The sequence below is a fragment of the Sprattus sprattus genome, assembly GCF_963457725.1.
Source record: "Sprattus sprattus genome assembly, chromosome: 14".
NCBI lineage: Eukaryota > Metazoa > Chordata > Actinopteri > Clupeiformes > Clupeidae > Sprattus > Sprattus sprattus.
Genome location: NC_137912.1, coordinates 10,692,403 through 10,706,171, shown reverse-complemented (window position 1 = coordinate 10,706,171; position 13,769 = coordinate 10,692,403). Strand labels below are relative to the sequence as shown.

The following is a 13,769-nucleotide window of genomic DNA, read 5'->3' as shown; positions in this document are numbered from 1 at the left end:
TCTCTCTCTCCTCGGTCACCATTCTCTCCATCTCTCTCCCCATCCCTCCCTCTCTCTCTCTCTCTCTCTCTCTCATCTAACCCTTGTCTGTCCCTCACTATATCTCTCCCAATGTGATGCCATGATTCAGGGATGTGGGATCCATATGTCCGATCCCCTATGTATTGTTTACATATCTTACTAGGCTTACAGAGTTGGCGGGCTCTTCTGAGATTAAACGATTTGCGGTGATCCTCCACTGTATGGGTGCAGATTGAAAAACAGCAGAACCCTGCTGGAATATTCCACATGTGACAGACCGATTCTTCTACAATCCTTTCTTTCAGCGAAATAATCCAATCGAGGAACAATGAATGTGAGGGGCTCATACACAATAACCCCATGCCCAAGGGCTGAGAGGTTTGAGAGATGGATATCTGCAGAGCCCAGTGGAAAATTGAAAGAGGATGGACGGTTGGGCGGGCGTGTACACATGGAAACTCCTGAGTGGCATATTTCATATCGCTGCAAAGCTTTTTCATGTTGCTATAGGTGCATCCCCCAAACCAACCCCCCCCCTACTACTCTCTCTTTTTTCTTTCTCTCCCTCTCTCTGTCGCTTTCTGTCTTTCTTCCTCTCTCTCTTTTCCCGTCGCTTCTGCTCTTTCCTCTCTGAAAATGAACAATGGTGTCTCACATGCGGCTCACACAAAGGGTCCAATGTGTGCGGGCCCCTGGCATCACGTGTGGCTTGGACTTGGGAGTGACGGCCCAGATGAAAGAGATAGAGAGAGGGATAGAGGGAAGGATATAGAGGACAAAGGTACAACTAATAATCATGAGGGGAAGCTGTACTTCAGCTAATCTGGCAAAGTGAAACGGAGGTGGACTTAATTGCATAGTTGCACCTGCATTTTTCAGTAGGCAAAACGTTGAATATACCAGACAAATGATAGGTCCTGCTGAATTACCTCACTGCTTCATAATTCCTCAAAGCAATTCCACATACAGTAATGTACTCAACCCAACGTCTTCACATCATCCACTGCATATAGAGTCTATAGATTATACATGCAGTCATTGGATTATAGACATTGATTGCTTTTTCTATTCCCCTAATCTGTAGAACTGGTACTGAAAAAGTGGGCTGGGTATGAGGTTAAAGTGGATATCATAAAGCAGAAACTGAAATCAGTGCTGTCTGTTTGACACTCTGCTTGAACTGCGGCATTACCTCTGACTTCCTGAAAGGACAATGTAACAGGATGGAAATGGGATATTATTCTTCCAGGGAGACTTGTAGTCGGCTTTGTTTAGTCATTTGTTCTTACCAATAACCAGTTTGCTTCCCCTTCAAAGTCACATCTCTTTGCTTCCCCTTTAAAGACACATCTCTTTGCAGCTAGTAGAGCGTCACCCTCTGATGACCACAGCAGCAGTTGGGCCCTGTCTGGCTCCTCACGCCTGCCTTCCCTAGAGCGAAGAATGACCCCACTTCTTCTACTGTCCCTATGCCAAAGACATAAAGCTCTTTCCTGCTAGTGAAAGTCTTGGTTAAAATATTCACCTTTACCGTGCGGCTGAGTCCTGAGACTTAGAGGGTAAGACGGGGTTTACTTTGGAGGGCCAAAAATCACGGCGCACCTTAACTCTCAGCAAGGTCACTTCAGAGAGGGACTGGTCTTTGTCACGTCTCATGTTTATCATTCTGTCAGTTTCTCTCCCTCTCTTTCTCTCCATCCCCCTCTATCTGTCCTTCTGTCTGTCCTTCTCTCTCCCCCTGTTGCTTCCATTTTCGTATACTGCGTGGTAGAACAGAGCGATAATGGCAGACAGGGGAAGTGATTCTTTCAAGCACCGTCTGCCTCTCTTCTCTCCCAGGAGAGTGCACATGATGCCAGCTCTTTGTGTCAACAGACAGGCAGCCAGAGACAGATCAAATGGAGCAAAGACAAAACCAGGAAGGCTGAATAGGCAGCCGAGAGAACAGGACAAGAAATAAATGGGGACAGCGAGAGAGAGAGAGAGATGGAGACAGAAGATATGATATGGCCAAGTGGTTAGACTGAGTTTGGCCAAGTACTGAAAGGAAGAGAAAAATTGCAACGACAAAAAAAAGTCTCTCCACAGTTTTATGTTCCAGCTCTTGCTTTGTGGTCAGGTCCTTATGAGAGCTCCATCAACTAGTGTGCAGGCGAACCATCTACCCACCCCCACTCCTCGTGCCTCCAGTCAGCCCCATCCCCCACCCTCTCTTCCAGCTCAACTCCAGCCCGCTCTGCAGTCGACAGAGCAATCTTCACCACATGCTTCTGGCATAGCTGAACGGAAGCACTTTGTACAGTTTGGCAATCACCCTCACATTTAAATTTGATTCATTTGAACCATTTGTTATCCAAACAAAAAGCAACGAATCCAATATGTAGATGCAGCAAGAAGTAATTACAACAAGTCATTTTCAATCAATTGCAAGATGGTGACAATAACATAGAAGGTACTAAAACAATGCAGGTGACATGCAGCACAGACCAACTAATAGAGTGTAGGGGAAAACAGTGCCTTTAAGTAGCTTTGTAAATGAATGTAGTGAGGAGTGAGTTGAGCTGAACAACAGTGTCCTTTCTTCTAGGAAAGGCATAGAGTTACCTGGTACACCTTCAAGGCACCCGCTTGGAAAACTGGTTGGTTGACTTCCCTATTCCCCCTCTCCCATAGAAACCGCAAAGTTAATGAGTGCGGGAGACTATGTGGCAATATTGTGTCATATAAAGTCTGTCCACTTAGGGAAACAATACCAAAGCCAGAGTTTAAATATTTAACACTGAAGGTGAGTGGATTGTGTCTGTGTATTGCATCAGCAACAACCTTGGGACTGGACAGGTAGCCAGGTGATAGTCAGGCATTCAAAGAAGCATTCTAGTTCTAAATTGACATGCAAATTGCCTTTAACACCTCAGTCTTTCCCACGGGGGGGGGGGGGGGGGGGGGGGGAGTAGGCATAAGACTAAAGTATTCAGATGCAGAGAATCAAAACCCATCATCACTGTTTGACAACAAACAGCAATGAAGTGGTCCACACCCATTATGTGAAGGGTCTTTTACTAAGTATCGGGAAATGTCCGTGGGAACATTTGTGGATCTGAGATTCCTCAAAGAAAATATATAACTATAAATGTTATGCATGCTTTTAAATGTTCTTCCACATTCAAAATAGTACAGAATATCTTAAATAATTCTCTTAACATCAATATTCAGTGTCCCTGGACTGCTGTTTTGACTCAAGCTAACACAGCTCTGCCATAGTTAAGCCACACATTTCAGTCTGAGGGTGCTAAGAATAGGCCTATGCAGGATAAGGCTGTGGAATCCGTTTATCCTATTTGTCTCCTATTTCATATGTCCCTTGGGATATATGAGATATTGTACTTAGTGGCTACCTATGACTTTTCCTGTTGGCTTCTTTCATTACTCTGGGTCAGTTTTTCTTTTTAATCATTGATTATCCACCCTCCCAAACATTTAAAGATTTTGTCAAACCAACGCTCACTTGCTGAAAAGGGGTATGTGGTCTGACTATGCAGAATTGCACATAGTGATTGACAGCAAGACTGTCTTGGTCTTGATCACATCGAGTTACACTAACGGTATTAGGCCTGGTTACAAATCGTGACACAACCTTCAAGATGGCTCTGAGAAGGCTCGCCTTTCCCGGGATGAGAGAAGGGTAGGCTGTCAAAACTGAGTTACAGAGTATGGAAAAGGCTTTGTTAACAGCAAGGTCACAGAAGAACATAGAGTTTGCAGTTCAACAAGAAAAGCTCTGCGACCTTCGAGAACAGATCCATAGCTTGTCATGTACAGTGTCATCTCTGTATGGCCTTATCCTGATTTTTTTGTTTGTTCTTGTACTTTTCTCTTGCTAATACATGACAACACATTCACATCTGCCTTTGTCAACGCCTCGTCGGATGAGTAAATGGTTGACATACAATCAGCCTTTTTGATGTTTAAATAAGACTGGCAAAAGCCGTTCTGTTTCTTTGTGTGCTCACAAGATCAACTTTTTAAGATATGCATCTCACTGTACTGTTGGTAAGCCAAACATACAAGCACTGGAAGGCTGAACATAAAAGCTCACCTGTGTGATATTTATTCTCAATAAACTCATTCAACACCTTGTCTTTTAACCCCATAATCGACTATAAGCGCAGTGTCCACACCAAAATGTAGGCACTGTTGTCATAGGTCACTGTTGACACATCAGGGCATGGAAAGTTTGCATCTCATTCACACCCGTGGTTATTTACAACAAACAGTACCTGGCCCAGCCCAACCCTGCCCCCCACCCCCCTCCACACCCTGCACTAAATACACCAATTCCACATGCAGTAACCGCAAATCCATGCTAAATCACTAATAAAGGTGTGCCAAATTGGGTAAAATATGTGAACGCAGGGAGGATTGTTCCTGGGGGGGTTGTTATGTAAACTGCCAGTTTGCAGTGAAACATGGAAAACAAGTGAAGTAGGTCTTTTTTATTTGAACGGTAGTATAAGGTGATAAATCTAGTCAGCTGCAAACATGTTTGCTCTCTGAGAACTTCCTTCTGTAAATCAAACACATTGCAAATAATGTTCTCTTTAAGCTACATGTGTTACCCAAGGTTGGCACAGACGTAGGCAAACAATGCTTGGCTGATGTGACAAAAGTTTTTATCCAATCAATGAATTCAGTTACATTTAACCATTTAATTTAATGAAACAACCTCTGCTAAGGTGCCATTGAGAAGTCTTTGAACGACCTTTGGAACTGAAAAAAGGTGGAATACATTACTATCACAAAAAAATTCTGAAGCCGAACCCCTCTCCTCTCTGCTCCTCCCAGAATTCCTCCCTTTCAAGCAGGTGCACTGGCGGGGGTATATAAGTTACTGTGCACTGGGCTCTAGCAGGGCGACACAGGAGGACCTGACCGAGGATAGCAGCCTTTTATCTGTGGAGTCGGGACACAAGAGAGGCCTCAAAATGGGCCTGGGTGTAAGTGACCTCTTTGACATTGACAGGTTGAGGTTACACATTTTTTTTTCAGCAATATTGTTTCGTTTTTGGTCTGACATTTTGGTGGATTTGTTTGTGAGGAGGCCTAACTTCTATCATTTGTGGGTTTTTTTTTTTTTGTGGTTTTTGACATTTCAACTATAGTTTAAATGAGCACTTTTTTAATGTTATCACTTTGCGTTGTTTAATACAGAGAGGAAATGACAAGTACAAGCTTGCAGCCACCTCCGAAGATGGAGGGAAAAAGGACAAAAAAGCCAAAAAAGTGTCAGATATGGCTGACCTGAAGAAAGAGGTCGACCTGGTAAGTCCTCGTCACAATCACATCTCTTGCTCAAAACGTATCAAAACTTATCCTGTCTTAGCGGTTCAGACTCTTCCAAACCCAAACCTACAGTAATATAGTACAAATGCGTTGGGGTAAAGTAACTGAGGTCAAAAGTACTGTTTTTAAGGATTGCCAGTACACCTATGCACATGTATGGAATGTGTGCAATAGCTTTAGGGTAAAAATGTTGTCAAGCCAGTATAGATAACTTGTTACTGGTTTGTATTTTCATATAAAACAAAGACACCGGTAGGAAGTTATCCATTCTTAAAATCCCTTGCCTTTACCATGATTTTATTCTTTCAAACTACTTTTCTGAGCTGAGTATGTTTTATTTTGTGTTACTGTAACAAACTGAACACTTGTTGCAAACTGGAACAAATCTTTTGGACAGAACTGCCAGTGAAACAAGCTAGAACAAGGGAAACTGTCAACATGAGATAAGAGTTTTCTGCTCTCCTTACCCACAGGATGACCACAAACTGACCTTGGATGAGCTTCACCGCAAATACGGAACAGATCTGACCAGGGTGAGTTTGCGCAGATTTGGTTTAAGGGGGGGGGGGGGGGGGGGGAGAGATACAGTCAAGGCCAGGGGATATTCTCACAGTCAAACTCACATGTTCTCAGTAGTTTACTTTTGAAATATTCAGCCAGCAACAATGTGACCTCAAGTGCACCTTAGCCATGCCTTGCTTTTATCGAGCGAGCTCATTTTAATTAGGAAGGTGAAGTTTGAACTTTGAGCAAAGGTAGTCAGTCGAGCGTGGCTCCAGGATGTTCAGTGCGACATCAAGTTAATGTTTTGCACATCAAGTCAGCAGTGGGAAAAGAGTACATAAGACCTTAATTATACCCCGTGTTAGGTATTCTCAGGGAGAAGGCTTACAATAATGTTAGGTACAGAGTACAACAGTCTGTTGCCAAAGCAACAGCTCTTCATTGCTGTAGAACACTCACTGTTATCTCTCATTCCATCTCCTCGTCATTCTCTTTCACCTGCAATGTGTAGTTTATTAGTTTAGGTCTGCTTATTGACTTATTTGTGAATCCTGTCTGACCTTTCTGTTGCCAGGGTTTATCCTCCGTTCGTGCAAAAGAGGTCCTTGCTCGTGACGGTCTCAATGCTCTGACCCCTCCGCCTACCACCCCAGAATGGATCAAGTTCTGCAAGCAGCTCTTTGGTGGGTTCTCCACTCTGCTGTGGATTGGAGCCATCCTCTGCTTCCTGGCTTACGGTATTCAGGCCGCCTCTGAAGATGAACCAGCAAACGATAATGTAAGTACCTATACCTACAGTAAAGTAAAACCACATCAAAGGTAACACAAGTGTAACTGTCAACAGATTATTTAACCTAGTGTTTTAATTATATGTCTTCATGGTCAACCTCACAGTTGTCTTCCTCTTTGCCTTCTCCACATAGCTGTACCTGGGTATTGTGCTTTCTGCTGTCGTCATCATCACCGGTTGTTTCTCCTACTATCAAGAAGCCAAGAGCTCAAAGATTATGGAGTCCTTTAAGAATTTGGTTCCTCAGGTACATAGAAACTAGAAACTGCTTTTAGAGACTCTCTCCTTCTGTGTACAAGCTTACAGACTGCGATAACTTGTTTTTATTGTTTTATTTATTGCTTTTATACTTGTTTGTTTTTATTAACTTGTGGTCCACTCAACACAGCAAGCCCTGGTTGTGCGTGATGGAGAGAAAAAGAGCATTAATGCTGAGGAGGTGGTGGCTGGAGATCTGGTGGAAGTGAAAGGTGGAGACCGAATCCCTGCTGACCTGCGTATTGTCTCCGCTCACGGCTGCAAGGTGGATTTGAGCTAAATGAATCTCATCTGTGCACTCATTATTTTTAAATGCAGACAATATTGTTGGCTCTCTTTTGCTCAATATCTCTCTTCTCTCGCATCAGGTGGACAACTCTTCCCTCACAGGAGAATCTGAGCCTCAGTCTCGTTCCCCTGACTTCTCTAATGACAACCCCCTGGAGACCAAGAACATCGTTTTCTTCTCCACCAACTGCGTTGAAGGTACACACATAATGAGCAATTCACAAAAGTTAATATTGCATTTCTTAGCCTACAAACCAGCAAACATCATGTACAATTTTGAATCATATCTCTCCATTTTTCCAGGCACTGCCAGAGGAATTGTCATTAACACCGGTGACCGTACTGTCATGGGTCGGATTGCCTGTCTGGCATCCAGTCTGGACTGTGGGAAAACCCCTATTGCCAAGGAGATCGAGCACTTCATCCACATCATCACAGGCGTGGCCGTCTTCCTGGGCGTCTCCTTCTTCGTCCTCTCTCTCATCCTTGGGTATGGCTGGCTGGAGGCCGTCATCTTCCTCATTGGTATCATTGTCGCCAACGTGCCAGAGGGACTCCTGGCTACCGTCACTGTGAGTACAGACTCTAGACCGTACAATCAGGGTTTTAGTCTATGATGTTGCCCATTTACAGAATTATATTCCTGTCGGCATACCATCCTACCTTTATCAATCAATAGTGTGGTCCAAAGTCCAAAATGCATTTTAATCAGTGTCTGTGGTGGGAATTAAACATGACCACACATTGCCAAGCCTCATGGCTCAGAGTTTGAAGACTACTCAGTAATAACTAATTTCAACAGTGAGATAAATACTTTAAGTTCATCTAGTTTCTTATAATGTAGTACTGAAAACACTCCTTTTATATAATGCCATATCAAGTTAACCCTTGTGACTCTTACGTAAAAATGTCAAGATCTGGACAGTAACCCACAATGTCCTTGAGGATGGTTTGATCTCATGACCTGCTGTCATGTCATTCAAAGGTGTGTCTGACCCTGACTGCCAAGCGCATGGCCAAGAAGAACTGCCTGGTGAAGAACCTGGAAGCCGTGGAGACCCTGGGCTCTACCTCCACCATCTGCTCTGACAAGACCGGAACTCTGACCCAGAACCGCATGACGGTGGCCCACATGTGGTTCGACAACCAGATCCATGAAGCCGACACCACAGAGAACCAGTCCGGAACCTCTTTTGATCGTTCCTCTGCCACCTGGACCGCCTTGGCACGTGTCGCTGGCCTGTGCAACCGCGCTGTCTTCCTGGCCGATCAGCAGAATGTCCCCATCCTCAAGGTGAGCCGAACCACTGTTTACACTTGCAATGTTTACTGTTTTGGATGTATCAAAAGTGGTCCAGATGAGCCCATGCATTACAACCATTAAAAAGATAATTGAACTGGTCAAATGTAACCACTGCTCATTCTGGATGTGCACTACAGACACTACAGACTGCTTTTTAATAAGAACAATGAACTATAATGATTTCAACCCATTTCCTTGATTTTATTCTCTAAAACGAAAGTCTGTTACAAACTGGTGCAAAAAGAAGAAAAAAAAAGACTGAAGACTTTCAGAATCACTTTCCCAGACAAAACATGGGCCTTGTTCTGGATTTAATTGTATTACAGATGGAAACATTTCCATCAAAAATGCTATTAAGTCCATTGCTGGACTCAATTTATGTCTGGGGAATGAGCCCACAGACTGAAATCTAAAGTCATTATAAGTAATTGCCTCCATCTTCCTCAGAGAGACACGGCTGGTGACGCCTCTGAGTCTGCCCTGCTGAAGTGCATTGAGCTGTGCTGTGGCCCAGTGAAAGAGATGCGTGAGAAGTACCACAAGGAGGCCGAGATCCCCTTCAACTCCACCAACAAATACCAGGTCAGAACCCACAAACTGAATATACAGTTCCATCCACAAATGATAGCTCCGCAGCTATAGGTCACCACAACAGCTGGCGCAATGCTAATTGATTTAATTTTTTAATAGGTCTCCATCCACAAAAACCCCGAAGCTGGAGAGCCCAGGCACCTGCTGGTGATGAAGGGAGCCCCGGAGAGGATCCTGGACCGCTGCTCATCCATTCTGCTTCAGGGCAAAGTACAGGCTCTGGACGACGAGATGAAGGATTCCTTCCAGAATGCCTACGTTGAACTTGGAGGTCTAGGAGAAAGAGTGCTGGGTAGGCGTCACTTGACCATTGATAGATGATCTGTGACAATTCACACAAAAAATGTTGCATACTCGTATAAAAAAATCTATTTTGCATGGAGAGACAACATTCCACAAATATCTTGGGTCATTCTAGGAAAAGTTATCAAATTTCAAGTGAAAAAAAGATCATTAAGGATGTTTTCTCTGCTGTTAAACATAGGTGCAGGTCATATTGGCCCCCTAAAGACGACACGAAAGGACCATAATATTGCATAACATGGAACTTGACATTTTTTTCCCATTACCATTTGTGGTCAGGTTTCAGCCAGCTTTGCCTGCCCGACGACCAGTTCCCTGAGGGCTTTGCCTTTGATTGCGATGAGGTGAACTTCCCCACTGAGAACCTCTGTTTTGTCGGCCTCATGTCCATGATTGACCCTCCTCGTGCTGCTGTGCCCGATGCTGTGGGGAAATGCAGGAGTGCTGGCATCAAGGTAGAGTGCCTGGTTCCCAAATTTGCCTCGTACTTGTTACCCTTGCCCTCTTCACCGTCATGCCTATAAGTAATTTTTTGTTGTTCCATTGTAGGTTATCATGGTGACTGGTGATCATCCAATCACTGCCAAGGCCATTGCCAAGGGTGTGGGCATCATCTCTGAAGGAAACGAGACTGTGGAGGACATAGCCGCTCGCCTAAACATCCCTGTTAGTGAGGTCAACCCAAGGTCAGTGGTGGAAAGTCACTAAGTACATTTACTCAGGTACTGAACTCAAGTAGAGTTTTGAGGTACTTGAGTTCACATTTTTTATATTTCTGTTGAAGAGGTCAATCCAAGGTAGTCACTTGCTTTATAAATAAAATCCATTATTATAAGTAGTATTATTATGTACAAAATTGAGAGAATTTAGACGTTTTTATCCCTCAACTCAAATCCCACTGAAACGTTCAACCTCTGTACTCTTTACGTACCCTCAGAGATGCCAAGGCTTGCGTGGTCCACGGTAATGAGCTGAAGGACATGGAGACTGACCTTCTGGATGACATCCTGAAGTACCACACTGAGATTGTGTTTGCCAGAACCTCTCCCCAGCAGAAGCTCATCATTGTAGAGGGCTGCCAGCGACAGGTAATAAAGAAATGATAGTGTTTACCAAATTAATAATTCCCTCAGATGGCACATTGGTGTCCTTTATTGAGTTGCCCTTTATTAAAATCCATTTTGTTCTTTTGATCTACAGGGTGCCATTGTGGCTGTGACAGGTGATGGTGTCAACGACTCTCCTGCCCTGAAGAAAGCTGACATTGGTGTTGCCATGGGTATCTCCGGATCTGATGTCTCTAAGCAGGCTGCTGACATGATTCTTCTGGATGATAACTTTGCCTCCATCGTCACAGGAGTTGAAGAAGGTATACTACACTCCTGTGGGGCTAAACAAATGATCATCACTGTGCTTGGACCTTTTTGACCACTGGGTTTGTTGTTTTCCTCAGGTCGCCTGATCTTCGACAACTTGAAGAAGTCCATCGCCTACACTCTGACCAGTAACATTCCAGAGATTTCACCTTTCCTCCTCTTCATCTGCGCCAACATCCCACTGCCTCTGGGCACAGTCACCATCCTCTGTATCGACCTGGGCACTGACATGGTACAGTCATTTATTTTAGACATTGTTGGTAAAGTGTTTCATAAGAATTGTAGCTGTTAATGTTTGTGAAGCTAGCAACACTATACAGTCTCTACTATAAGTCTATAATTCTCGAACAAGAGTTAGTGAATGTAAATAATATGCATCATCATTTGTATCATTATGTCTAATAGAGCCGTATTTGTTGATATGACTTATGGCTGCGTTGACAATCTTTTTTCCAAGATTGATATGTTTTGCCTGCAAACGTAATTACGGCGTGTGTGTGTGTGTGTGTGTGTGTGTGTGTGTGTGTGTGTGTGTGTCTGTGTGTGTGTGTGTGTGTGTGTGTGTGTGTGTGTGTGTGTGTGTGTGTGTGTGTGTGTGTGTGTGTGTGTGTGTGTGTGTGTGTGCGTGTGTATGTGTGTGTGTGTGGAGAGAGGTGGGGTCGGGGGTGGTATGATCTGATCTTTAAACACTGCTGCTTGAGGGATTCATGGCCTGATCCATATTTCAGGTTCCTGCCATCTCCCTGGCTTATGAAAAATCTGAGAGTGACATCATGAAGAGACAGCCGAGAAACCCAAAGACAGACAAGCTGGTGAACGAAAGGCTTATCAGTATAGCCTACGGCCAAATCGGTAAGATCACACTCTAGCACCACACTTGCTCAATATGATGCGAAATGCGAGAGCATGTAGACTTCATGAGAGAATTTGCAGAATGTTGTATGTTGTATGTAGAACTTGTATGTTGAAATTTCACTTGTAGAAAGTATATAGATTTTTACAAACAGATTTTTGTTCAACAAAAAAGTCCAGAAGAATGATCCAAGCATATATGTACACTCCTTTAAATGAAATGTTTTGTCTCCATTTTAAGGAATGATGCAGGCCACAGCAGGATTCTTCACCTACTTTGTGATCCTGGCGGAAAATGGATTCCTCCCTATGGACCTTATAGGTCTCCGTGTTGATTGGGATGACAAATCCAATCAAGCAGTAGAAGACAGTTATGGTCAGCAGTGGGTAAGTAATATAGTGATCTGAAACATAACTTAAGAGAAATCAAAAATATTGAATGAAAGGGAAGCATATTGAAGAGCTGAAGCTATTGCACTGTTTCTCATCTCTCCTTTCCTGATCCCTCTTTCAGACATATGAACGCAGAAAAATTATAGAGTTTACATGCCACACGGCATTCTTCGCTAGTATTGTGGTTGTGCAGTGGGCTGACCTCATCATCTGCAAAACAAGAAGAAACTCCATCATGCAGCAAGGAATGACGTAAGTGAACCAAAAAGAGGCGGGCAACTTACGGGGACAACATGGATGTTTGGATATCAATCAATTCTGTGTTTATCCAATTGTGTAGCAAAAGTCTGTTCATCTGGCACTTGATACATTCTGTACCTGTATGTTTTCATGATCATGTTCCATCCTCTTGTCTACAGGAATAAAATCCTCATCTTTGGCCTGTTTGAGGAGACAGCCCTGGCAGCTTTCCTGTCATACTGTCCAGGCATGGACGTTGCACTCAGAATGTACCCTCTTAAGTGAGTCCACATGAACTGTTTAGTCATTATTCATCAGTGTTCAGTTGTAACGCACCCCGACATAAATAGCATGTAGTTCAGAGGACATTGTGAGGGAAGAAGGACAATAAGGATTTAGCTCCATGAGGCTAACTGAGAACTTCATGATTCTAAATGAGAACCTCATGGTTCTAACTGAGAACGGCAACAATTGCAGTGTGTTCAACCGTACGTCATGTTCGTACATCTGACAATCTTTTCATGGTACTGAGGTCAAGCCAAATGTGTGATAAGGTTATGGTATCTTTGTCTTCCTAGCCCAAAGATTGTTTTCAAGGTCAATATTATGTCAGAATTTCACTGTGGCGCCCCCAGCTCCAAAATGCTAAACCTAAATAGGAAACGTTGTAGTGCAAGTGATGTCAAATGTCTGATGTTTTCTCCTTATCTGTGTGTGTTTAGGCCTTGCTGGTGGTTCTGTGCCTTCCCCTACTCACTGCTCATCTTCCTTTATGATGAGGGCAGGAGATACATCCTGCGGAGGAACCCCGGAGGTAAGATGTTCACTCCATGTCAATGCCCAGTTGTTTAAACTCTTTAGCTTTTATGAAATTAAATTAATATTCCTTTGGAGTTAAGTTAAATTAATTTCTAATTGAATTGATTCGAATGTAAATTCAGTGTGATGAGTTAAGTGTAGAGTGACAATGCATTAGGAAGATTCTACGTTGGATTCTACGTTGGATTTTCTGTTGAGTGATTAGTAACTTTCAAATCTTTTCTCTGTTTTTCAGGCTGGGTCGAACAGGAAACCTATTATTAGTGTGCAAACCAGTGCACACCACCTCACACACTCACATGCATGCATCTCCCATTTGTACCCTGCAGACGCATTTTGTATTCCCAATATGTGCGAGATGTTGAGATGGCATTGCTCATAACTTAAAATGAAATATCACTCCAACCGAAATATATGTGTCTGACATTTTTCTTATCAGTGTTATCACATTAAGTCAGTATTATCAAATAAGGAAGACTTATTTAGTCATAATCTTAAAAATTCTGTTCAGGGTTGGGGAAATTGTGTCTCCTTCGATCGTCACGATAATTGAATAGACTTACGTATAGTAATACAATCATGTTGTACAAGGCCATACTATGGCTTTCAGTGGACGATTACACCTTAAACATAGAAACATGCAGCATACATACACGAAGATACTGTACATACACAAATACATACATACACG

General features: G+C 43.2%; 1 protein-coding gene across 1 annotated transcript; it reads left to right on the top strand.

The window, feature by feature from the left end:
- Window positions 1-5,003: 5,003 nt before the first annotated feature.
- On the top strand, window positions 5,004-13,342 carry LOC308375157 (sodium/potassium-transporting ATPase subunit alpha-1; the record flags this gene model as incomplete). The annotated part of the gene is made up of 22 exons (XM_080851225.1): window positions 5,004-5,015; window positions 5,230-5,340; window positions 5,835-5,894; window positions 6,440-6,643; window positions 6,789-6,902; window positions 7,044-7,178; window positions 7,282-7,399; window positions 7,505-7,773; window positions 8,187-8,495; window positions 8,952-9,086; window positions 9,195-9,387; window positions 9,678-9,853; window positions 9,948-10,084; window positions 10,336-10,486; window positions 10,599-10,767; window positions 10,852-11,006; window positions 11,503-11,626; window positions 11,868-12,013; window positions 12,141-12,271; window positions 12,439-12,540; window positions 12,982-13,073; window positions 13,314-13,342. 22 exons carry the CDS (start codon window positions 5,004-5,006, stop codon window positions 13,340-13,342), a joined length of 3,072 nt encoding a protein of 1,023 aa, XP_080707351.1.
- Window positions 13,343-13,769: the final 427 nt, after the last annotated feature.